The 26,853-nt window shown below is 43.6% G+C and overlaps 1 protein-coding gene across 2 annotated transcripts in view; it reads left to right on the forward strand.

The window, feature by feature from the left end:
* PIWIL4 (piwi like RNA-mediated gene silencing 4) overlaps window positions 1–26,853 on the forward strand; it is a 178,993-nt gene that overhangs the window by 131,294 nt on the left and 20,846 nt on the right. For both annotated transcript variants that reach the window (XM_075198745.1, XM_075198747.1), the window contains 4 exons: window positions 12,896–12,968; window positions 22,142–22,342; window positions 22,425–22,528; window positions 25,083–25,153. In XM_075198745.1, coding sequence (XP_075054846.1) covers window positions 12,896–12,968; window positions 22,142–22,342; window positions 22,425–22,528; window positions 25,083–25,153 — 449 coding nt within the window. The remainder of the gene's footprint in view (window positions 1–12,895; window positions 12,969–22,141; window positions 22,343–22,424; window positions 22,529–25,082; window positions 25,154–26,853) is intronic.

Consider the following 26,853-nt stretch of genomic DNA (forward strand, 5'->3'; position numbering starts at 1 on the left):
CCGTTTCCACTCCCTACTCCACCTCCAATCTCGAGTTTCTCATGCCTGTCCAGCTCTTGACTACTAAAGGACCCCAACTAATCTCTGCCTTCGTGGACTCCGGTGCCGCAGGAAATTTTATTTCGGCCTCTCTTGCTTCAGAGCTCCAGTTAACCATTCAAGATCTGCCCCAACCGCTTACCCTCACTGCCGTGGATGGTAACCGTGTCAGCAACGGTGTCATCTCCAGCATTACGAGTGCGGTTCAATTGTTGGTAGGAGCCTTACATCAAGAGTGGATCCAATTCCTAGTATTACCACAGTCTATTAACCCACTGATACTGGGCCTTCCTTGGCTCCGGAACCATTCTCCTCAATTTGACTGGATTCGTGCGGAGGTAATTTCCTGGGGCCCGCAGTGTCATAAGCAATGTATTCCCTCACACCGCTTTCATGTCTGTCATACTCAGACGAATTCTAAAACCTGTACATTACCTTCGGTCTATTTAGCCTTTAAGGACGTCTTCTCCAAACAAAGATCAGAGATTCTTCCACCCCATCGCCCGTGGGACTGTCCGATTGAATTAATCCCGGGAAAACAAATTCCTCGCGGTAGGACGTATCTCCTGTCCTTACCGGAGACCCAAGCTATGTCACAATACATATCTGAAAACCTAGCCCGAGGGTTCATTAGAAAATCATCTTCTCCAGCCGGAGCAGGATTTTTCTTTGTTAAGAAGAAAGACGGATCCTTACGCCCGTGTATTGATTATCGGCATCTAAATAAAATTACTATCAAGAATCGTTATCCATTACCCCTTATTATGGACCTTTTCGACAAGATTAGTGGAGCCCGCATCTTTACCAAACTAGATCTCAGAGGGGCATACAATTTAGTACGGATACGTCAAGGAGACGAGTGGAAGACAGCGTTTAACACGTGGGACGGACATTTCGAATATCTAGTCATGCCATTCGGGCTTAGTAACGCCCCCGCAGTATTTCAATCCTTCGTTAATGAAATCTTCCAAGACTGTTTATATCACTTCGTCGTTGTCTATTTGGACGACATTCTAATCTTTTCCCAAGACATTGCCTCCCATCGACACCATGTGAAGGAAGTCTTACTCCGATTACGAGCTAATCAACTCTTCTGCAAATTAGAAAAATGTATCTTTGAAGTGGAACAAATCTCTTTCCTTGGGTACATTGTTTCCGGAGCAGGATTAAGCATGGACCCACTAAAGGTGTCTGCCATTACCAACTGGCCTCTTCCCCAGGGCACCAAGGCCATCCAAAGGTTTATTGGATTCGCCAATTATTACAGACAATTTGTTAAAGGGTTCTCCTCCATTATTGCACCTATAACAGCGCTGACACGAAAATCAGCCAACCCCAGGAATTGGTCTCCAGAAGCCCTAAAGGCATTTAATCTCCTGAAACAGGCCTTTTCATCCGCTCCAGCCCTGTCTCAACCGGATCAATCTGAACCCTTTTTTCTAGAGGTTGACGCCTCTGCTATAGGTGTGGGGGCAGTACTCTTCCAAAAATCCAAAAACGGTTCTCATTTACCTTGCGGGTTCTTTTCCAAAAAATTTTTATCCCACGAGAAGAATTATGTAATTGGTGACAAAGAGTTACTAGCTATCAAGGCTGCCCTAGAGGAGTGGCAACACTTACTTGAAGGTTCACGTCATCCAGTAACGGTTCTTACCGATCATAAAAACCTGCTTTATGTTAGCGAGGCTCGATGCCTTAATCCACGCCAAGCTCGATGGGCATCGTTCTTCGCACGTTTTGATATCATCCTGACCTACCACCCAGGATCCAAGAACATCCGAGCTGATGCTCTATCTCGATCTTTTGACAACACGGATCTCTGTACTTCCTCGGAACCTCTACCCATTCTAAATCCTACCAGGGTTATCGCCCTTACCAAAACCACGGCCAAGACACCCCCAAGGGGCTGTTCCTTCTTAGAGCCTAATTTGCGAATTAAAGCCCTCCGCTGGGCGCATTCCTCTAAATTGGCAGGACACGCTGGTGTTAAGAAAACTCTTGAATTTCTTCGTCAGAGATATTGGTGGCCGACACTACATTCAGATGTACGAAGTTTTGTGGCTTCTTGTGATACATGTGCCCGTTGTAAGAACCCCAGAATGGCCCCTTCTGGACTCCTTCAACCACTTCCCATTCCAGATTTCCCTTGGCAAAGCATATCCATGGATTTCATCACAGACCTTCCCCCCAGCAATGGATACACCACTATTTGGGTTGTTGTGGACAGATTTTCTAAAATGGCCCACTTTGTACCTTTGTCTGCTCTACCATCTGCTTCTCAGTTAGCTTCTATCTTCATTAAAGAAATATTTAGACTTCATGGATGTCCTCGTGAGATCATCTCTGACCGTGGAGTGCAATTCGTTTCCAAATTCTGGAGGGCCTTTTGTAAAATACTTGGGTCTGACCTCAAGTTTTCATCAGGTTATCATCCACAAACCAGTGGTCAAACAGAGCGGGTTAACCAAGATCTCGAAGTCTTCTTACGATGTTTTTCTTCAGATAATCAAGCAGAATGGGCTAATCTCTTACCCTGGGCGGAGTTTTCTCACAATATCCATCATCACGAGTCTACTGGTGCCTCTCCATTTTTTATTGTTTATGGTTCCCAACCCACCCTCCCAGATTTTTCCAGCCAAAGTTCCTTGTCAGTCCCCGCAGTGGAGGATGTCATGCGGAACCTTTCTCAGATTTGGTCTAACACAAAAGCTAGACTCCAAGAGACTTCCCTACGCTATAAGCAAGCAGCAGACCGCCATCGGAGACTGGTCCCTCTTTTACAGGGTAACGACAAAGTATGGTTATCCACACGTAACCTTAAGTTAAGAGTACCTTCTCAAAAATTGGCTCCCCGTTATATTGGTCCCTTTTCCATAACACATGTGATCAATGCAGTAACCTACAGACTCCGGTTACCCCCTTCCCTGAAGATCCACAATGTCTTTCATATCTCTCTTCTCAAACCACTTGTACTCAATAAATTTCATCAGTCGCCTCATCGTCCAGCTCCTGTACGTACTACGGAAGGTGAAGAATGTGAAGTTAGTCGTATCCGGGATTTCCGTATCCTTCATGGACGACACCAATTCTTAGTACATTGGAAAGGCTTTGGGCCAGAAGAGAGATCCTGGGTGCAAAAAGAAGATCTCCACGCCCCACGGTTATTGAAACAGTTCCTCAAACAAAGATCTATCCAACAAAGTATGGGAGGAGGTACTGTCAGACGCCGTCTCCGTGCTATGCCTGCCGCACAGAGACGGACGTCTGCTTCTGTGACTGAGCGCTCGGTTGCCAGGCAACCGAGCGTACTTCCGGGTCAGCGGTCGCGCGTTCCGTTGCTAGGCAACGGAACGCTTCCTAGTAACTCCGGCGGTGGTGTTTAGCGTCACCACCGCCAGTGATTGGTCCGCACCTGTATAAAAACCTCACTCTGGCACATGGAGAGTGCCAGAGTATTAGGTCTCATCCTAGCTCCAGCGTTCCTGTGTACCGTTTCCAGCGCCTCCTGTGTATTACCCGGCTTGTTACTGACTACCCCTGTTCTGTGCTCCCTGTGAACTTGACCTCGGCTTGATATTTGACTCTTCCTCCTGTGCTTCTGACCTCGACCCGGCTTCCCTGACTACGGCTTTGAACTATCCCTTGGACATCTCCTGAATTCACGGTTTGGACTGGGCCTGTACGACACCGCTTTCATCTACTGCTTCACTGATTACTCCCTTAGAGGAACGCGACCTGCGTGTTCCCGCAGCTAAGACCACACTTCCTTGCGGGGGTCCCTGGTGAAAACCAGGAACACGTTAGACTCCGCACCTCTTGGGTGAGTAGTGCAAAAATCAGTAGGCAAATACCCTAAATCTGTGACAGGTAGACCCAAGTCTGAGTCACTCTTACTCTCAGAACACATCCGGGATGCTAATTAGTAATTAGTGGAGGCCGCTCTCTGGTTGAGAGTTAACGGAGCAAATGACAAATCCAAAAAGGGTCTGGTTTTGTTTGGCCTGGAGCTAGACAAGCTCATCTAGATTGCCACAGGGGGAAGAGCTTCTTCCTCCCATCAAAAGATTTTTTAGACCTAGGGGTCCTTCTTTTCTGTCCTTATGCTCCCCTGGGAAGCCTAAAATCCAGGCCACCTCTAGGGCCCAACCTTCCAGACCCAGAGGTAATAAGCGGTTACGGAAGCAATCTGCATCCAGAAAGCCCACTGATAACCGAACAGCATATTGGGCTGGATGGCCACCCAGGGAATACCTGTTGTGAGACACCGCCTGCTTCTGTTCTAGGACAAAGGGGCTTTGACATCGGACACTCTCTTCAAGGGTCATTTCGCCAGCGTCAGAAAATGAAAGAGTAATGGGTTTTTACTTCCTTCAGATCACTTCTAAACTTAAAGTCCCTGAACGTCCATCTACACGTGAACAAATTTAAGATGGACTCGCTGAAGTCTGTACTCAGCATTATGGAGCAAGGGGATTCCATGGTGTTCTACGTACCTGCACATACCTATCTGGGAGAGACCTCAATGTGTTTCCTCCTGTTTGCAAGGCAGTCCAGGGCCTTACCTTTTAGGTTGTCCACAGCCGCGAGGGACTTTACCAAGGTCATCGACATCATGGTGCCCTTGCTATGAACGAAGGGGATAACTGTGATCAAGTGCCTGGATGACCTTTTGACAAAGACAGAGTCCCCAGAGTTACTCCTCAATCACATAACAGAGATGGCCAAGGTGGATGTTGAACTTCAAAAAAGCCAACCTGGTACCAACATAGAAATTGCTTTTCTTGAGGTTGCTCTTAAACACCCTCCTTTAACAGGTGTTTCTGATGGTGGAATGGATTGTCTTCCTTCAGGAATTTGTGAAGTCCCTCTTGACCAAGAATCAGGTGTCCACCTCTGTAAGAGAGTCCAGATCAAGATGGTTACATCCTTCGAGAGGATCCAGTTCACCCAGTTCCACTTGAGGGAGTTCCATAACTAACTCATTTTGAAATGGAACAGGTCCCACTTACGGTTGACAATGCATTGTTTTGTCCCCCAGTGTGCTCAAGTTCTTCCTGTGGTGGCTGAAGAGAAGCATTCTCACCAAAGATCATCAATTCATTATCTGAAATTAGATTCTTCTCACCACGTATGTTAGCCTCTGGGGTTGGAGTACAGCAGCACTTCCAGGGTAGATGGACCCAGAAGTCCAGTCTCCCGATTAATATACTGGAACTCAGTGCAGTTCTAAAGGCACCTTCCAAGGACCACCCCAACCTTCTAGGACGAGCCAGAAAGGTACAATCGGACAATGCCACCATAATGGCGTATCTGAATCATCAGGGAGGCACCAAGGCCATGAAGTAGATGAACCGAAAAAAAATATTTAGGACATCATGGCCGTGTTCATTCCCATCCTGGACTGGGAGGAGGACTATCTCAGCCGTCAGATGTTCATCCAGGAGAGTGGTCACTTCACCCAGAAGTTTTCCAACAACTGGTGAATTGGTGAGACTGACAGAAATTGACCTGGAGTCCAGGTTCATCCACAAGGGGAAGGACTACGTGGCCAGTTCAGAGACCCCCGAGCATTGTTCATAGACACCATCGTGGTTCCTTGGGTCTTTCCACTAGTCTACCTCTTCCCTCCAGTGTCCATGCTTCAAGGATCTTAAAAAGATCTAAAGAGAAAGAGTCAACGCAATCCTCATAGTAACGGACTGGCCCAACAGATCTTGGAATCTGATCTGATCTGATCAGCATGCTGGCAGCTCCTTCTTGGAGACTTCCTTTGTGTCCAGACCCTCTCGCTCAAGATCTGTTCCTGTATCAACATATATTATGGCTAGTTTACAGGGTGGTTATTGAAACCGTTATCCTAAAAGCTAAGGGTCTCTCAGATAGCATGGTGCAGACAATGCTGAGATCCAGTCTCCACCAGGGACTGCCATAGAATATGGAAAGCTTAGATTTCTTGGTGCAAAAAGAAAACGTTCCTTATATAGCTGTTTTGACTGTCCTTCCTTTTATCCCTCTTTTGGGTAAGGATCAAGGCCCTAGACTCCATACCTTAAAGGTCCATATATCAGATATCAGCCCTGTCCATGTTCTTCTAGAGGAAGCTGGCATCCATGCCTGAGGTTCAAACTTTTCTTCAGCGTGTGCTACATTTGCAGCCTCGCTACGTCCATCCAGTGGTCCCTTGGGACCTCAACCTTGTGCTCAAGCAGTTACAACAGCCGCCCTTTGAGCCCTTACAAGCTGTAGAGTTAAAATATATGTCCTTAAAGACGGCTTTCCTCCTGGTGATCTCTACAGCTTGCAGGGTCTCAGAACTGGGGACCTTGTTTTGTTGATCTCCCTTCCTTGTGTTTCACGTGGATAAGGCGCTGCTCAGAACGAAACCTTCATTCCAACTGAAGGTAGTGTCCAAGATCCACTTTAACCAGGAAATTGTGGTTCCTGTCATATATATATATATGTATGTATGTATGTATGTATGTATGTATATATCTATATATATCTATATATATCTATATATATATATATATATATAAATGTTTATATTTAGAGAACAAAAGAGATATGCAGCTTGAATGATGTGCAGAAGAGTGAATGGCCTGTCTCTAAACAGACTATTGTCAGGTGGATTATATATGTGACCCATCCATGACATTTTTGCTTCCACAGATAGTATTTTGGTTGCAGGGTTCTATGTACTGTTGTGGAGCTTTCCCTCTAGGGACGGCTTTGGAACTTCCCCATTGTGACTCGAGTGTCCCTCATAGGATGTTAGAGAAAATGGGATTTTTGCAAGTTACTACGTAAAATCCTTTTCTCGTAATACAGGTGATACACTGAACACCCTTCCTGATGTGCTCTTTTGATTCAGTTTTCCTCTTCTTCATCCTTGTGTTATAGCGATTCTCTCTATCTCCATGCCTCTCTCTCTCTTTCTCTCTCTCCCCCTCTATCTCTCTCCCCCCTTCTCTCTCTCCCCCTCTCTTTATCTCCCTCTCTCTCTCTCCATCTCGCTCGCTCTCTCTCTCTCCTCTTGTTAGGCTCCACTAGAGTTATAGAGGGGGAGAAGCTTGCCATTCATGATTTATTTAAAGTGTCAGAGCTCCGCACACCGCGTCTATACCCTATTGTGACTCCAGTGTACCTCGTGTAGTGACCCTATGTATTACGAGAAAAGGATTTTACAAAAGCATCAAAAATCCCCTTTTTTGAACACTATTGTGTTTTTTATCATTGTATGTGGTGGTTCAAAACTTTGTGTTCTGATTCATTAGCATAAAAACATACAGCAATATTAATATAAAAAGGTTAATACATCAAAAGCTGGCAGATACAAATTCATCATGACATCAAATATGCCTGCCCAGGACAGTATCAGTAAGTCACTTATAGTAAATACCTTGTTTCAAATTATTTTTGCTATATTATGTCCTTGCAGAGGAGGAAACAATTAGGAAACAGAATCCTGACACTGGTCCAGATTAATGGATTGTGACAATTCTCATAGTATCAGGGCCAACTTAACAACATTATGGGCCCACGGGCAAAGCAGTGCACCAGGGCCCCTACATATATAGATATATATATATAGATATAGATGTATAGAGATACAGATATAGTTATAGAGATAGATGTACTTGCTCAGTGACCCTTGAAGGTTTTTTTTGCAGGTTTTTTCTTTTGCAGGATTATTTATTCTAATTAAGAGCCCTTCCTATGGGGGCCCCCTTGCCCGTGGGGTCCCGCGGGCACCTGCCTATCGTGCCCAATGGAAAAGATGGCCCTGCATAGTATTCAAGAAATATTCAGTCGAAACAGTAATATATTCACTTTCCGTAGGCTGACAGACATACCCATGCCACAGTAAATTGTCCATACCTGTCTTTATGTTATAGCACTTACGGTATAACCATCTGGTCAATGAATAGCATGATTAGTCTTTAATAGATAATTCATGAACTGCTGGTAATACACTCCTAACAGGAGAGTGTGTGAGGCTTTCATAATGCAGTGTGTCTAGAAGCGTATTCACAGAGTGAGGGGGTGGATTTTTTCCCCTTGTTATGGAAAAATTATGGAAACAACGAAGTCTTTTCTAAGTCAAGAGTTTTATTTCAGGCATGTACAGTGTCTGCAATTTCAAAAGAATGCAAAGCTGAACACTAGTCTAATAATGGCAGTTTTTATAGACATGTTCACATCCTAACAGAAGCATGGAGAAAACGGATGTTCAGGAACCTATCTAAAACCAGTTTCTAATCTCCTGGGCGAAGCTTAATCATATATTTGTGTAAATCATTTTTCGAACAAAAACATGAACAATAACCGTTTCACATTGTTAAGGCTAGAAGGAAACTATAATCTAATTTAGGAGATAAAATGTAACAAATATTAGTACAGAAATTGCATATTTCCATTTACTTAAATGTCAAGGCTTTATTTATTGCTTTTATAAGCTTATTGCTTATCCATATTACCTGTGTCTGTGATGTGGCCATGGTCCCCTAAGTTCTGGTACGAATCCCACTCTGATTTTGTGGTCCGTCACAAGGATACAGTCTTTCTTACAAGGGTTTCATCTTCAAGCTGTGGCCTCGGTGTTTGTGCGCTTATCATTGTCCCTAACGGTTTCATAGTTATATGTGAAGAATTTAACCCACTTGCTGTGCCGTCGACACACTTAGCTCAGTGGCAATAAAGAAAATTATAAAAGATGTTGACATATACTATGAACTAACGCATTTCGCCACCAACTTTCTCAGGGAGTGTGTGTTGGCAGTAGCCCTCTCCCAATCTTAAATAAATCATGTACATGGAGGTTCTGGTTAATTGTTTAATTAATCAGTTAGTTTAAGTGCTAGTAACTGCTTTTAATTTTGCAATTATCCAAGTCTAGTGAGTTCCATCTTTATGGGCGACTTAGGGCCTCTTAATTGGCCACTGTGATCGTCTTTATTCATTGCCTGTATTAAACATGGAGGCGCCTTAGTATGGAAAATAATCCTGTCTATTCATAGCTCAATCCAGATTCGGTTATAATTGTGGTGTCTAGCTTGGTCATCTAAAATAAAGTTGATATAGGTACATGAGACAATGGTTTGTTAGGATATGCAATAATAATCATATCTAAGAAGCTATGGTCATCGTCCAGTACAGCAATCCAGCGGAATAAAACATTAACGTTCCTTATCATATCGGTTATAAAACAACCATTATGGTGTTGTCTAGAGTATTGAGATTTTATTCACAATAAAGTAAGTTTACAGTTACATATAAATGTATGCGCCTTGTATGGTGCATTTTAAGAATAATAGTTGTGCCTACGGGTTACGAAGTTAACATGGGTATTTAAAATACCGACTAGGCAGAAAGTTCAGCTTTAGGCTCGTACTGTACTCATCCAGTAGTTGTAACTGATTCTGTTACCTTTGCCCATGTAAAGTGGATAGAAGGTGGGATCTTCTAATGGTTCTGTTAGGCCTCAAACAAGTGTCCAACCATCTGTGGTGGTGCTTGTGTCCAGGATCACTAATTAAGAGCTATTCTTAGTATAATTCCTTTGCTTATTACTCGTCAGACATTATAAGTGATATTCGCAGGGTCTTAGGGGGAAATTGTGAGATAGAAGAAGAGGATATTATTGTCTGTTCCAAAGTTTAGGATGATAGTATGTGTATCTCAAACTCCACATTCAGCCGATATGGTGCCAAAATTTTAAGTGTAAAATGCATATGTTTATCCGTGTTTACTTTTCTAATGGCCATAATACTAAGGCCCATGAGGTTACGGTTATGATGGTTTGTATAATGATTAGAGAGGCCCTTGCGTTTGTTTCTGAAATGTTCATTTATCCTTATTTTGAGTATCCTGGTGGCTCTTCCTATATAGTGATTATTACAAGGATTTTCAATAAGGTATATAATATTCTCTGATTCATAAATAGGTTTGCATAATTAGGGGCAAACCTCCATGACATTTAATCATACAGCATTATTAATACAAGAAGGTTAATACATTAAAAAGCTTGCAGACACAAATTTGTCAACATGACCACGAAAATGTTTTCTGCAGATAATAATGTTCTTGAACCACATGTAATAGGGATTAAGAATGAATCTGATTGCATTCACTACAGTGTATAACTGTGGCTCTTTTTTTCTGTTATCTTTGTTTAAAAAGTGTTTGATGTATGTAAGACCTTGTAGGTGACAAATGACATAATAGGAAAAATTCACATCGCAAGTAATTATCCGACTATTTGAAATATTTCAGTTTCTGTAGCACATGCGTTGCACCTTGAAAATGAGAGTGTTATTCCTTCACATAGATTTGCAAGAATTGTTCTATGCAATGGAACATGGTATTTAGTATAAGTGATTTAGTGATAAATTCATGTGCAGGCATTTTTTGTTGTCATGACGGCAAATCAGTGTTTGCAAGCGTTTTGATGTATTAACTGTGTTTGTTAATAATGTTGTATGTTATTGTGCCAAAGAATCAGAATACATAAAATTTTGAACCACCAACAGTGTTCAAACCAGCCTAGCGCCATACACAGTTGGCTCACATGTTTGACAAGTGGGATCATTGTATTACCTATGTCCCCATTCACACTCACAGGCCATAAGATTTATTTTCAGTTGATGTAATTACAGTGCTGAGTGCTATCATCATAATTCTGTATACTTGGGAGGCTGGACACCTCACACCTCAGCAGCCCCAACACCAGGGTCCTATGCTGGTTGCAGTAGACTTGGATGTGCCCTGTTGGTTCATACATCATATCTGCTTCGTCTTTCTGACTGCCTCAGATTAACGTGTTGGAGGAAACGTTTTTAACCTTGAGATGTCCAGAATTCCTTCTGCATGGCCAGGCAGAAACAAGTTCTTTAAATGGCTGATGTGAAACTGGACACAGGTTAATATATTTACAACAGCAATGTAATTTATTCAATACTACTAAAGCTAATGTTGTTCACAATCTTGATTAAGGGCTATCAGACTCGTCCTTCCTTTACACCTACAGGGGGATATTCAATTCAGCAGGATGTGTCTCCGGAACATCCATGGAGACGCACTGCGCTGATATTCCACATAGAGGTGCGAGGAAGAATGCGGTGGCTCTTTGCCGGCAGTTGAATTTTCCCCAGATAGTTCTTGTTTCTACTTATACAATATGAACTTACTAAAGATTATGGAGGTTAATGTCTGGAATGTGGTTAGTCCAGTTCTGTAATAGTCTAGTAATTGATTTCTGATTGGAGGGACACCGAGCATTTAATAGATTAACATTTGTTGGATTGGAGTCTTGTTTCAAATGTGAGATTGGTAGACTATTATTGCTCCCATTTAATCTTATTAACAAATTGATGATAAATCCCCACAATTGTAGGCAAGCCTGCTCTGGCCGTTGTTTGACTTAGAGCAAATGATGGTGTCATGTGTGTATGCAGGTCTCTGAGATAAAACAGACTAATTGACATTGTAAAACGGGTACGCCAGCTGCTGAGTCAATAAAATAGGTTGTTACTCAAAATAAATTGGCAGATCTAATAGCTGTTCCAGCAGCGTATTAGATAATGTTTGGAAATTCAGTGGCAGTTATAGTTTTAGTTGCACGGCCCATCTAGTGGGCCATTGAGGGAATATACAACCGTCTTAAAAACATCTTCTGATGTAATATAGTTTTCAGAAGTGCATAATATGCATCACCCCCTCGCAGTGCTTCTAGCACTTTGCGACAATCCCCTGTTTTTACTAGAAGATTGATTGTGGGCTGCACAGTGGCTAAGTGTTTAGCACTTCTGCCTCACAGCGCTGGGGTCATGAGTTCAATTCCCGACCATAGCCTTATCTGTGTGGAGTTTGTATGTTCTCCCCGTGTTTGCGTGGGTTTCCTCCGGGTGCTCTGGTTTCCCCCCACACTCCAAAAACATACTAGTAGGTTATTTGGCTGCTATCAAAATTGCCCCTAGTCTCTCTCTCTCTGCCTGCCTGTCTGTGTGTGTGTGTGTGTGTGTGTGTGTGTGTGTTAGGGAATTTAGACTGTAAGCTCCAATGGGGCAGGGACTGATGTGAGTGAGTTCTCTGTACAGCGCTGTGGAATCAGTGGCGCTATATAAATAATTGGTGATGATGATGAGTATGAAGTTGTGGATGGCATCGGTGTGAAGGCAAAATTCTGCACCTTCTGATGAAGGATTGGTGTGACTTAGCGGTGTTTCTAGGGGTTAGGGGTATTCCCTATTTTTCAAAGAGCTACATAGCATTTTCCCCCACACTAGGGGACTTGAATTTTTGGGTGATCAGGAGGATTCCGGTAATCAGTCTATCGGAAATACTAGACTTACAGTGGGACACGTTTTGCTCTGTTTAGACACATTCCGTACAGGAAAGCACAATTCTAGGTACATACATATCAACCAAGGTAATTAAAACTTTCAAACAAATATAAGCGCCACATGTAATTAAGCCAGTCCTGAAGCTCTCACTCCTGTGATGAATGAAGATATCAATCAGGATAAACCAAGCCATAATTTAGGACAAGTTTAAATGAATGAGGTGGTAGTACGCAGGACTTTGTAGAGACGTTTCCACTCTGCCCGTTCCCAGTAAGACCAGCAATCCTGCAAAAGTTGGTACAGATTGATTTTCCGGGGATAGTTCAGGCAGATAGAAATAGGAAAGCTCCGTGCATCCGTATGTTTGTTCCTTTGATCTTCAGGGCCCTTATCCACGGAATCTTGATTACGTCTGACATGTTGGCGCTGGTCAACAAGCACATGTATTTTTATACCAATGAGTAAAGGCCTGTAATATCTTTATATCTGATGATGTCTATCTTTTTGTCTCCTAGAATACAAGTAGAAGACAGCTCAGTCTCATTCCTGCGTGCTTTGCAGCAGCATGTGGATCGTGATGTACAATTGGTATGTGTTTTATACTTAGACACAAACATGTGATCGGGATATTCAGAAAAAGTTCCGCAAACTGTCATTATGCCAGTATAGATCGTCTACATAGCTGTACAAAACAGTCACACTTTTTTATTTCTACACTTATTTTTAAGACTGTTTACTGTTCAGCCGCTAAACCCTCTGGCATTGCCAATTTAATGTCAGCATTGAGACTGTTGTCATTATCAGTGTCGGCCATCACAATGTTGATATTTTACCATTGGCAGAGAAATTAAACTACCGGCATTTAGCCTGTCGGAATTTTCATGTTAGCAGGAGAAGTGTTTGGATTTCGCTCCCAACCCAACTGAACAATTAATTGTCCTAAAACAAGTTATGAAATCACCAAAGATTTTCTTACTCATCAGTAAAATGTGTTTTTTATAGATGGGAGATAGAACTCCATGTTATTTATTGCCCTAGTTTTAACAGAATGTATCATTCACTGAAACTAACTTATCTACAGTTTAAGTGTTCCGTTGTGAATTTCTCAGCATGTTAAGAGGATAAACTGTATTAGTATTAATTATTATCTGATAAGGATTTCAGAGTGTAAAGTATTGATTCCTATAGTTTATTAATATTGCTTATTTTTAATTGTCCTCCGTTCCCCAGTACTCACCCTTCCCCAAAACTCCCTATTCACCCTCTAATCAGTGGCGGATCCAGGGGGGGGGGGGGATCGGGGCGATCGCCCCCCCTAGCAGACACTTGCTGCCGACGGCTGAACATTATGTGCAGGTCCGTCCAGCCGTGACAGGCAGGGACAGTGTGCTGCCCGGCTGCTCTGATTGTGTTTTAAAACACAATCAGAGCAGCCGGGCAGCACACTGTCCCTGCCTGTCACGGCTGGACGGACCTGCACATAGTATGCAGCCGTCGGCAGCCTAAGATGTTAGAAAGGGGCGGGGCCTAAATCGCCCCGGGTACACCAGTTTTTTAGATCCGCCCCTGCCTCTAATAGACATCATTCCTAAGATCATGTTCTTCCTTGGAGTCGTCTTCCAGTAGGAGTCTCGTCTCTTTGCATCAGGGTCGATGACACTCTCTCCCAGTTTGGAGTGGCCTTTATTGATAAGGACCTGACACTGCCCACATATAAATACATCTGTTCAGATTTATTGCCATATGCTTTTATATAATCAGGATAAGACATTAGTGAAAATGCAGTCAGTTCACTAGTAAACAGAGCCATCGCTGAAGTATGAGGCTGGTAATGGACCCTTCCTTTGATTTGGACGTTTTCACAAGGGCAAATAAAGTATTGGCATGCATAAAAAGGGGCATAGATGCAAGGGAATACAGTGTAATTTTGCCACTGTATAAATCGTTGGTAAGACTTCATCTTGAATATGCAGTACAGTTCTGGGCACCACTCTATAAAAAAGATCATTTGGAACTAGAAAGGGTTCAGAGAAGGGCGACAAAATTGATAAAGGGTATGGAGTCATTAAGTTATGAGGAAAGGTTAGCCAGTTTAGGCATGTTTACTTTAGAAAAGAGGCATCTAAGAGGAGATTTGATTACTATGTACAAATACATTATGGGTCAATACAGAGAACTTTCATGGGAACTTTTTATCCCAAGGACTATAGACAGGACACGTGGTCATTCCCTAAGGTTAGAGGAGAGGAAGTTTCACAACCAGCAGAGGAAGGGGTTCTTTACAGTCAGGGCAGTCAAGATATGGAATTTATTGCCAGGGAAGGTTGTGAGGGCAGATTCAATAGATATGTTTAAGAAAGGGTTAGACAAATTTTTAGGGAAAAGTGTATCCAGGGATACGACCGTTAATGAAAATGAAGGATAGTAGTGGATATAGGGTAAAAATAGGACTGCAATATTGGGTATGGGAGATCATCACAATTGAAACAGTTTGGCGGTTGTCTACTCTGGATCAATTTCAAATATAAGTGCAGGATCGCAGGAGATCCAAATAGGTTGAACTTGATGGATTGGTGTCTTTTTTTAACCTCATCAACTATGTTACTATGTTACATCAAAATCGGCACATTGTCCCTAAATATATTTGTGATATGACCGCACTTGCCGACCATGTGTATTGTGCGCGAATGTTCATAAGTGATTACTAGAGGGTTATAATGTCACTTCAGCACTTAGTTACCTCTGCTCATGCCCCATGGGTGGATCCTTGTCCCCGATGCAGCTGGGGCCCCTCTAACTCCCTCTTTAGGCTGTATGTGCAACCTCAGAAAAAACTCGCCCCTCCCCCCAGGCTGCGCCCACACAGCTTTGGAGGGTGTGATCGCACAGACCAATAGCAAGCTACCAGTCCGCGCAGTCACGCCTCCGTCCACAAGACAAGCACACACTCCTTTGTGAGTGTTTGTGTTTTCCTTTAAACTGACACAATAACATATTCTGAAAAGCTTTATTAAAATTCCAGACGAGTAAGTTACACATCTTCAGTGCCGTTGATAGCAATTAAATGAGTTTTCTCTGCTTTGAATGATTTGGTGGTTAATTGTGATTGTATCCAGTGGATAGAAGTTGCTCTGGGGAACAGATACCCTCGGCTCAGTAGAAACATGAAACACCGGCTTCAGTCCCCCAGTATTGTGTCAGACATAAAGCTGAAGCCGGTAGCTGAGAGACACGGCTTTGTGTTCGGATTGTAATTCCTAGAATAGCAGTGAGATGTCGGCTCTCATCCCGTATCACCGCCGGGTTCTGCGGGAAGTCGCGTTATCTACCAGTAGGCAGAAATAGCTTATTTCAGTAGGAGTCGAGCTTCAGAAACGACATCATCTTTTTGCAGTCTCTTATTGCTTCTTAACAACCAAATTACTACATTTAAATTAGGAAATGTTTCTTTCAAGAAAGTAATCAATATATTTAGGTCTGGCTGAGTATCTTTGCTCAGAAAATAACAGCAATATTGAATATTTTTCTAGCAGATAATTACTTAATGTTTTGAGTGCATATTAAAGAAAAAAAACCAGAACAGACAAATGGACAGTTTAACATTCCCAAGTTTTATTGTTAGAAGCACGTACCCAATTAAGGAGAGGATAAATCAACATCACATCGTTCTTGTAACGCTGAGATAATGCTACATAATTACAAGAATGGTCGGGAATCTAGTATTAAATGATGCTTTGTTCTTTGTTTTTAAATAATAAATTCACAATAAGTTTAATTAAAAGTGAAGTAAATCAAGCTTTCATCTTACAGGCGAGGTTGAGTTGGACAAGCTGAGAGCATTCCTCGCTCAGTATGAATAGACGCAGAGTGCACATAGGGGGGGTCTTTTATAGTTTTTATTAATATATTTTATTTGTACAGCGCTGACATGCTAGCATACTGTGCAGAGATGTGCATTGAGGGGATCATGACAAACCAATCACATACAGTGACGTAAAACAGAAGGTAACGATCTGTGGGGCAAGTGGGTGTGGCTATTGTTAGGCAGCAGATTTATCAGCCGCCAATAATAACGCAGCCATTGGCCACTGGCATTTCTGTGTAGCGCTCGGTGGTGGAGTGCGGTTGGAATGAGAGAAATCTTAAAACGTCTGCTGGCAACTAGAGGAAAACCAACTGTTGGATCTAGAGGAGGGTGTAGTACCTATTATCGGTACTGACTACCCCGACACAGAACAGAATGACATGAGGATTCCGAGTGAAGACTACACCGACCTGTGAAAAAACCTACTTACCGGAATGCAGAAGACTTCACATCACGACTCCCTGTCTTGCCGGCTTGAGAAAATTACGTCATCAGGAACTGCGACTCAGCTTAAAGCGGCGATGGACGGACCCGCCTGTCATTTATGTAAATGAAGTACTCTTTTAGGGGTATGGGGTGTTAAGGATATTAGGGTTAGGAGTTGGGGTTAACCATAATCCTAACCCTAACCTTAACCCCTAAAATAGTACTTACTTTACATAAATGACAGGCGGGTCCGTCCATCTTCATTCGGAATCCTCATGTCGCTCTGTTCTGTGTCGGGGTAGTCAGTATCGTGAAACTGACTGCTACCGCTAGAGGACACTATGGCTTTTATGCTGCAGAGTTGGGCTTACAATTTTTTTTAGGAAGATAGTCATTTCCGTACTGTGCATTTGCACCAAAAAAGTGTGCGCGTACGTCTGTATCTGGATTTTTGCATACCTTTGACCTGCATAGGCAAGGAGAGGCAGACCAAGAGCAGACAGAGATGTGCAAGCATAGCGGAGTACAGTAACGATGTGTTCGCGTAACTGCGGGTCAGATACGCCTTTTAGGTGGTGTGTCTATTGTGGGTATCGCCAAGTTGGTGCATTGATGGCTATCAACAGCACTATTTATCTTCTTCTGATTGACTGATTGAGTAGTGACCCATCCAGCTGATAGGACTTAAATCATTGATATTGTATGAAGTCGCAACCATCTATTGGGTAGCACGGTGGCCAAGTGGTTAGCACTTCTGCCTCACAGCGCTGGGGTCATGAGTTCAATTCCCGACCATGGCCTTATCTGTGTGGACTTTGTATGTTCTCCCCGTTTTTGCGTGGGTTTCCTCCGGGTGCTCCGGTTTCCTCCCACACTCCAAAAACATACTAGTAGGTTAATTGGCTGCTATCAAACTGACCCTAGTCTCTGTCTGTCTGTCTGTGTGTGTATGTGTGTGTGTATATTAGGGAATTTAGACTGTAAGCTCCAATGGGGCAGGGACTGATGTGAATGAGTTCTCTGTACAGCGCTGCAGAATCAGTGGCGCTATATATATAAATAAATAAATGATGATGATGATCTATTAGTCTTACCTAATTGACATTTCCATTTAGACCACTACAGAAAGAAAACGTCCCAATTGATTTTTAAAAGCGTAAACAACAGATGTGGAGGTGTTTGTATTCAAATCAATTTTTTAATGAACATAAATCTTTTGCATTTGCTAATCTCTTTTAAGACACTGTTCTCTCCTGCATATAGAACTCCTAATTGAATTGTTCTATTGTGTACTAATAGTGTAATGCAACATCAACGTTTACTACTAACACTCAGCTACACTATCTCTACACATTCTCTACGTTATCATGGGGCGTAAGTATTATTATTTATTTATAAGGAGCCGCTGATTCCGTAGCACTGAATACAAATAACAAATAGATGAGGTTATACATATTAGCACAGATGAATGTGAGTAATGCTATGGGGACTCTAACAGAGAGCAGCAAAAGACATGACAGGACGAATGAGGGAGTCAGACAGTAGACAGACGTGGGACAATAGGTAGAGATGACTCTGCCCGTGAGAGGTTACATTCTAAAGGGAGGGGTGAGTGACAGTAGAACCAACTGGGAAAAAATAGAGATGGAATTCGAAAGAAGAGAAGATGATGGATAAGATGGTCAGGAGGCAGTAGGGTAGGAAAGCTTAAAATGGCGAGTCTTGAGTGAGCGTTCAGAGGTTGAGTGAGAGTTGAGTGAGGTGGGGTCAGTGCCGGATTAACCCGAGGTCTAACTGGGCTATAGCCCAGGGGCCTCGGGCATCCAGGGGGCCCTTCAAAGTCCTCAGCAGCATTATTGATCGGTCCGGGGACGGGGCGCCCCCAGCCTGATCAATGCTGCTGAGCACTGTCACTGTAGTCCTCCGTCCCTGGCGCTCAGTAATCTGCTTACTGAGGAGATCTCGCGAGTGAACTCTCGCAAGATCTCCTCAGTAAGGAGCTTACAGCGCGCCGGGGACGGAGGACTACAGTGACAGTTAAGCGCTTGGGGGGGGGGGCCCTCACGGGGTCCGGGGGGGGTGGCGGGTGGCTCACATTTGGGGCCTCACGGGGGAATGGAGGCGCCCTTAGCCCAGGGGCCTCCATTCCCTTAATCCGGCCCTGGGTGGGGTAGGGCGTTCCAATGTTTGGGAGCATCATGGCTGACGTTTTGGAGGCGAGCATTTGAGGAGGTAATAAGAGGTGAGTTGAGACGAAGGTCATAGGCGGAGCGGAGTGGCCGGGTAGATATGTACTGCGAGACAAGGTCAGAGATGTACGGACGAGAAGTGTTGGTAAGGGCTTTGTAAGTTAGGGTGAGGAGCTTGAACTGAATTCTGAAACGGATAGGGAGCCAATGAAGAGATTTACGCAGAGAAGAAGCTAAAGATGAGCGACGGAGGAGGAAGATGAGCCTAGTTGTATTATTCTGGATGAATTGAAGATCAGAAAAGTTAGAGACCGGAAGGTCAATCTGAAGGAGGTTGCAACAATCAAACACGAAAAAATGATGAATGAATACACCAGGATTTTGGTTGCTTCCTGAGAGAGGAAGGGACGGATTTTCATGATGTTACGGATTTGGTGAGAGACTGGATATGAGGGGTGACAGGACTGAGAGCTTTGTTGTCAACCAAGAGGAAAATATTGGGAGGAATATGAGGAAAGATGCTGATCTCTGATTTGGAGATAATGAGTTTGAGGAAGCGCTGTGACTCCCAGGTACATGCAGCAGATAGACAGCTAGATACTTGGTATAGGAAGGTCGGAGATAGGTAAGGGTGGAAACATAGATTTGCTTTCATCAGCAATTGCACACACTGACAAACATCTGGCGCAAATGCTACTGTTTTGAGCTGTATGCACCTGAAATACATCCAACTCAACTCAAGATTTTTTTTACGTATATTTTGTCCTATATACGCTTGGAGTACAAATGCTTCCACCTCCAAATGTGTTTTGTGATGCAGTACATCTATTAGCCACTCCAAAAGCCAGAATTATGCCTACCCAATGTATTCGGTCACTTGTAGGCGGTGGAGCCAACTATACCCCGTTTTGGCTCAATAGCCGGGGCCCGTCTTTCCAGGCGGTGTGTCCCATAACTCCCTGTAATGGAGTGTTACTAAATAAACCTCCTGTTATGACTCCCAGTGTATTCACGAAGAGCAAAGGAGTGTAAAGCAAAGTGTCTTTATTCATGTAAATACACAAACAAAGATAACTCAGATCCACGGATAAGAACAGGTTCCTAAGGAGACTGTATAGTAAAAATGACAGGAACAGGTATTATAAGTTTTACCCCAGTCCAGAAGGCACAAGACTGTCCAGGAGAGCAGACAGAGTCCAGGGATCAAGCAGAGATCAGACAAACAAATCCAAATAGCCAGGCAGAGATCAAGGTCACAAGCAAATAAGCGGAGTCCAGAAGTCAGGCCAAAAGGTCAGGGCAACAGTCAAACGAGCAGGGTTCAGGAATCAAGCCACGGGTCACAACAGAAGATCAATCCAGAAGGTATACACCAAACAGCACAGGAGCAGGGCAGCAGCAGCCAGGAATAAACAGGATGAACTGCACAGAGCACAGCTTGAGGCAGGTATTTAAAGCAGTGCGACAGGTGCAGTTCTAATTAGTCATATTTCAAGGAGATTAACTCCTTCAGGCATGTAGAAGAGTTCAGGAACAGAACAGCAGCACCTCTGGTGGTATGAGGTACTGCTGCTAGATACAAATAACAGACAGAGTTGTAACACCTCCCTATTAAGGGAGAGTGCCCAACTGGCACCCGAATGTGTCATAATGGCGGCTGATTGGCATGCTTGTCCAACACCAAGACCCTTCAGGAAGAAAAATGCAGAGCAGACAACAATGCAATCCATACAGTGACATCAGGGCCTGGGTAGTGGTAATGGAGTAAAACTAAACTAATCCAGTCCTTATTAGCCTTCCCCATATCAGGCCTTCCCCAGACATCATTACTGATTGACTGTTAAACCATAATAAAACTGTAATATTAACTCTTGCCAGGCTCAATTTTTCTTTATCTTTTTCAACCTGGGCGCTTATATACCTTCTTGGGCCAATTCCTGCCCTCTGTTATCCTTTTGCATGTGTGCTTACAGGTCGCACATTTTCCATCAATCACCATGCAGTATTTCTTTCATGGGCTGAAATTTTTTAAAAAATGGTGGTGATATTAAATAGATCCATCCTTGGTATTATTCTAAATCAGTGTTGGCTAACCTGTGACACTCCAGGTGTTGTCAAACTAAAAGCCCCAGCATACCTTTCCAGCAATAAGCTGCTACATATATTGGCAAAGCATGCTGGGACTTGTAGCTTCACAACACCTGGACTGTCACAGGTTAGCTAACACTGTTCTAAATCATGCTCGGTTACTTCTTATCACAGCTAATTTTTTCCCAACTTTTTCTCAAAAGCGAGTCCTGTCCATACACAGCTGTGTATGTTACAAGATCCTGGTTGACCAGTCTGTAAGAATGTGCCAGCATCACAGCACAATTATTAATATTTTTTATTTTTTTAGCATGTCTTATCTAAACTATCCCCAGAGGATTATCAACCAAAGCAGTCAAATGTTGATGTCTCTGACCTGAAGAATGCATTAGGTATACAGAGGTTTGAGGATTGTAGGATGTTGCTCAACAAAAACAACCATATATAACGCAAACACTTCGGTATTTACTTCATGGTGACTATTTAAGAGAAGGAGGTGTGAGCAAAAATGAGCTGAGATTTCAACCTGAACAGCAGGTTCGATTGAATTCAGAGCCGGATTTAGACCTTATGGGGCCCTAGGCAAGATACTGGTTTGGGGCCCCCTCCCTGAAAAAATCCATAGCACTATAGTTTTTTTAGCATAACATATACCCCTATTCAGGAACAGGCTGGCAGACTTTAGTCCGGGGGGGGCAAGCATATAGCACTGGCCCATAAGTAGCAGGCCATTTTTAAAGGGTGGTCCCACCGCCAGCCCTGGGAAGGCCCTCTAGGGACCGCTGGGCCCTAGGCAATTGCCTATGTTGCCTAGTGGTAAATCCGGCCCTGATTGAATTGCTCCCCTAGAAGGAAGTTAGTTGTGCATAGACACATATTTCCCCCATAAGAATCATAGGGCTATATTTACTTAGCTGCAGGTTTGAAAAAGTGGGGATGTTGGCATTTATTTAGTACTTTCTACAAAATGACAGCTAGAATCTGACTGGTTGCTATAGGCAACATCCCCACTTTTTCAAACCCGCAGCTTAGTAAATCTAGCCCATAGCCTTCTTTTAGATCTCTTTAGTTCTGAGAAGTTACTAAAACGTTTGCATTTGTATTACTTAATCTTGTTTTTCTTCTTACATGTATCATGAGCTGAAGCTTTTGCTAATACAAATGATGATTGTGTTCTCTCTTACTCTGCTCAGGTGTTTTGTATTCTGCCTTTCAATTCAAAAGATAGCTATGATTCCATAAAGAAGTACCTGAGCCTAGAGCTGCCGGTCCCCAGCCAGTGCGTGCAGTCCCGCACGCTAAGCAAGCAGCACATGCTGATGAGCGTGGCTAACAAGATCGCCATGCAGATCATCTGTAAGATAGGAGGAGAACTGTGGGCTGTGGAAATTCCTGTGAGTTCCTCCTCCTTCCTTTATAGACAACGGTTAAAGAAATACGGTGTTATTGTAATTGTTGGTGATTATGTTCTCACAGCTCAAGTCCCTCATGGTGATCGGGATAGATGTCAACAAAGATTCGCTGAATAAATCTCAATCAGTCGTTGGGTTTGTGGCCAGCACAAATGCCAGGCTCACCAAGTAAGTGTGGTGACTTTAGTTCTTCCCCTAAGTTGGCTACACATCTCTGATTCTCAGTATATAATGTTTCAGTCTGGAAATAATACATATAGAGTAATGGAAGCTGCAGAAGAGATCCCACATTGCTCAGACATTCCCCCATTGCACAGAGATTCCCCCCAATGCACAGTTCCCCCCCAATACACAGATTCCCCCAATGCACAGAGATTCTGCCATTGTACAGACATTCCCCCATTGCACAGAGATTCCCCCAGTGCACAGAGATTCCCCCCCCCCCCCCCCAGTGCACAGAGATTCCTCCCCCCAGTGCACAGAGATTCCCCCCAATGCACAGAGATTCCCCCCAATGCACAGAGATTCCCCCAATGCACAGAGATTCCCCCAAAGCACAGATTCCCCCAATGCACAGAGATCCCCCAATGCACAGATTCCCCCATTGCACAGATATTCCCCCCCCCCAATGCACAGAGATTCCCCCAATGCACAGAGATTCCCCCAATGCACAGAGATTCCCCCAATGCACAGATTCCCCCAATGCACAGAGATCCCCCAATGCACAGAGATCCCCCAATGCACAGATTCCCCCAATGCACAGAGATTCCCCCAATTCACAGTTCCCCTCAATGCACAGAGATTCACCCAGTGCAGAGATTCCCCCAATGCACAGAGATTCCCCCAGTGCACAGAGATTCCCCAATGCACAGAGATCCCACAATGCACAGTTCCCCCAATGCACAGAGATTCCCCCAGTGCACAGTTCCCCCAATGCACAGACATTTCCCCATTGCACAGAGATTTCCCCAGTGCACAGAGATTCCCCCCCCAGTGCACAGAGATTCCCCCCCCAGTGCACAGAGATTCCACCCCCCAGTGCACAGAGATTCCCCCCAATGCACAGAGATTCCCCCAATGCACAGAGATTCCCCCAAAGCACAGATTCCCCCAATGCACAGAGATCCCCCAATGCACAGATTCCCCCATTGCACAGAGATTCCCCCAGTGCACAGAGATTCCCCCCCCAATGCACAGAGATTCCACCAATGCACAGAGATTCCCCCAATGCACAGAGATTCCCCCAAAGCACAGATTCCCCCAATGCACAGAGATCCCCCAATGCACAGAGATCCCCCAATGCACAGATTCCCCCAATGCACAGAGATTCCCCCAATTCACAGTTCCCCTCAATGCACAGAGATTCACCCAGTGCAGAGATTCCCCCAATGCACAGAGATTCCCCCAGTGCACAGAGATTCCCCAATGCACAGAGATCCCACAATGCACAGTTCCCCCAATGCACAGAGATTCCCCCAGTGCACAGAGATTCCCTACAAATGCACAGAGATTCCCCCAGTGCACAGAGATTCCCCAATGCACAGAGATCCCCAATGCACAGTTCCCCCCAATGCACAGATTCCCCCAGTGCACAGAGATTCCACCCAATGCACAGTTCCCCCCAGTGCACAGAGATTCCCCCAGTGCACAGAGATTCCCCCCAATGCACAGTTCCCCCCCAATGCACAGAGATTCCCCCCATTTGCTCAGATTCCCCCAATGCACAGATTCTCCCAAAGCACAGCGATTCCCCCATTGCACAAAGATTCCCCCAATGCACAAAGGTCCCCCATTTGCTCAGATTCCCCCAATGCACAGATCCATTACCCAGAGACGCCAACTTTGCCAGAGATTCTCCATTTGCTCATTGATTCCCCCATTGCACACAGATCCTCCATGCACACCCTTTCTGTTTCGTCATCCACTTCATGTCTACATACATTTCCCCAGAAAGCAGCTCGATTTCCAATGATTGTGTTTACTGAACAGTTCGCGGAGACGCATTGCTCTGATATTGCAGATGGAATCTCCGCTCACCCCATAGAGGTGCAGGGAAAATTGAGTGGAGATTCTATTCCGTAATGGAATGTGTGCAATCAGACGTTGCGGTGATGTCCGGCAGCACATCACGGCCAGTTAAATCTCCCACAAATTCTGGAGGCTCCAGGTCTATAAATGTCTCTCTGATCTGGATGGGCCCAGGGTCCCTACCACATGGATGATCCAGGCAGAAGTAGAGGCCATGTTGGTACTGGCAGTACCTGACAGAAGAGGTGCCAGTAAGTTTGCTCTTAAACTTTGCTGTCACTGGTTTGCAGATAGCTGCATATGGGGTTTGCTCCCTTGGTAGGAAGGAAGTAGGAAGAGTCTTCGATGGGATGAATGATCCCTATAAAAGCTTCATTCTTGGAAAGGCTCCTGCAACGAGCACATCCTGGGAAAAACTAAAACAAGGAATTATGTGAACAATTCTCTTGGTTGATTTGTTGGTGTTATATGGCAATATATAGATTAAAACTTATCCGCGCTGCAGAACTTTTCTAATTTTATATTTTTCTTCAATATTTCTCATAAAACTATCATTTTAGTGTGAAGCTGAATGTCTTTCTTCTGCACTGTAGGCTATTTAGCAGTGAAGATCATTACATTGCTGGCTGAGAGAATTAGGTTGCTGGATACACAACTGCGCTAGTGTTTTATCTTTTTATTTCTGTTTCTTCAGGTGGTATTCACAATGCATCATTCAGAAAACATCAACAGATTTTGCCGATTGCCTGAAAGTTTGCATGAGAGGTAATGTATCCCGGAGCCGCTAGGACCGGCAGATCGCTCAACCTGGATATTAATCAGTCTTGAAATATCAGGCGGCAAATAGGCAGCGAAAACATGTTTACAATTAATCTGCATAATGTTTTCTTCCGTGGGGCGAAACCAAAAGCACCGAGTTGTTTCTAATGTTAACGTGTTCAACTAGGATTAGACAGAATTTCAATATATAAAGTACATGGAGATGTAAGTAAGTATGGAGATTTGCAATACAGTGGAAAAATGAGAATTGATTTTGCTGTATGAGAATATTGAAATGATATAATGATGTGGTTGGGGAACATTTTAGGGGCACATAGCCACTTCCACACTGTCAAAGGACTTAATTTTATCACCAGCTCTGAGCTGGCAACTGCGGTCTAACGTAAATCACTGTGGAAGGCTATAAGAAGAATGTTGATATTTACGATATTTGTTCTTCAGGCTGCTATTAATGATGTGACATGTGACTGTGGTTGCCACAGTCACATGGCACATGTGACTGTGGACTACCATGGCAACCACAGTTACATGGCACATGATTTAATGAGCAGTGAGGCTGTGTAACACCCCTCTGAGCTCTGTTTGCACTATGTCATCACATGACATGCTGTGAGCCTGTGCCAGTGTGGTAGACTGACTGTATCTGTTTTATGCCAAACCAAGATATGTTGAAATTGGGATAATGATTTGTAGAGGATATTTAAGAAGATGAGGTACATGATAACTAACTTGCTATTTAAAAATAAAAAATCCGGGTCGGACTCATCTTCAGCCCATTGCGTGCTGTATCTTGTCGAGAAATTCCTCTATGCATGCTCAGAAACGGACTTCATGTCCAAATGCAAATGACTCTTCTGGCGGCCTATGACTTGAATGGCGGGAAGGGGTGGACGCATGCCGGAAATGTACAGTAAGGGAATTCGTCTGATTCAAACTCTGGGCATCTCTTAGGTAAGTGATTTTTAGCCGTATCACTTGCACCAGACACAGGACAGGTGTAAGTGCCGACTGATAACGACTATACGTATGCATGCCAGAAGATGTGTTTTCAAGTAAGACAGACTTTAAAAAATGCATTTTATGTACAGTACGCATTAAGAACATCCTGATTTATGCATTTCATGTAAAAAAATATATATATTCATTTTTACCTATATTATTATTAATGATTATAGTTTTAATAGTTATACATATATTTTAGAAAATATTTTATTTGCATGTGTTCTAATGGGCCTTTATGTTGCACATATACATGTGTGTTTCCTGCACTGTGTTCTGTCTGTCTACATACGGTAAGTAACGTAGAGCCAGAGCGGACTTATACCCAGATTCAAATGGAAAAGTTTCTTGAGATCCCCTTGTGTACGTACAAGTTACATTCAATCTTCTTAAACGCAGGTTGCGTTCACATTGCGTTAGAGTTAGGCCCTTTATGTGCTATTGCTGTTTTAAATTAAGCCATAAATAATAATTTAGGAGAAAAAGTACGGTAACGTTTTATGTGGGGTGGGTCAGGTAGAAGGTTAGACTTTTGATGTGCAGTTTGCAAAGGCATCTCCCGATAGTGTAGCGTAAGTGCAGGAAGCTTGGTGGACGATATAGGCGTTCCGGTGCTATGCAAAGACGTTTTGCATGGCGCATAGTAGACGAAGTCCAGTATTTCAAAAATGAATAGGTCTAACGTT

The sequence above is a fragment of the Mixophyes fleayi genome, chromosome 2 (assembly GCF_038048845.1).
Source record: "Mixophyes fleayi isolate aMixFle1 chromosome 2, aMixFle1.hap1, whole genome shotgun sequence".
In the NCBI taxonomy this organism is placed as follows: Eukaryota; Metazoa; Chordata; class Amphibia; order Anura; family Limnodynastidae; genus Mixophyes; species Mixophyes fleayi.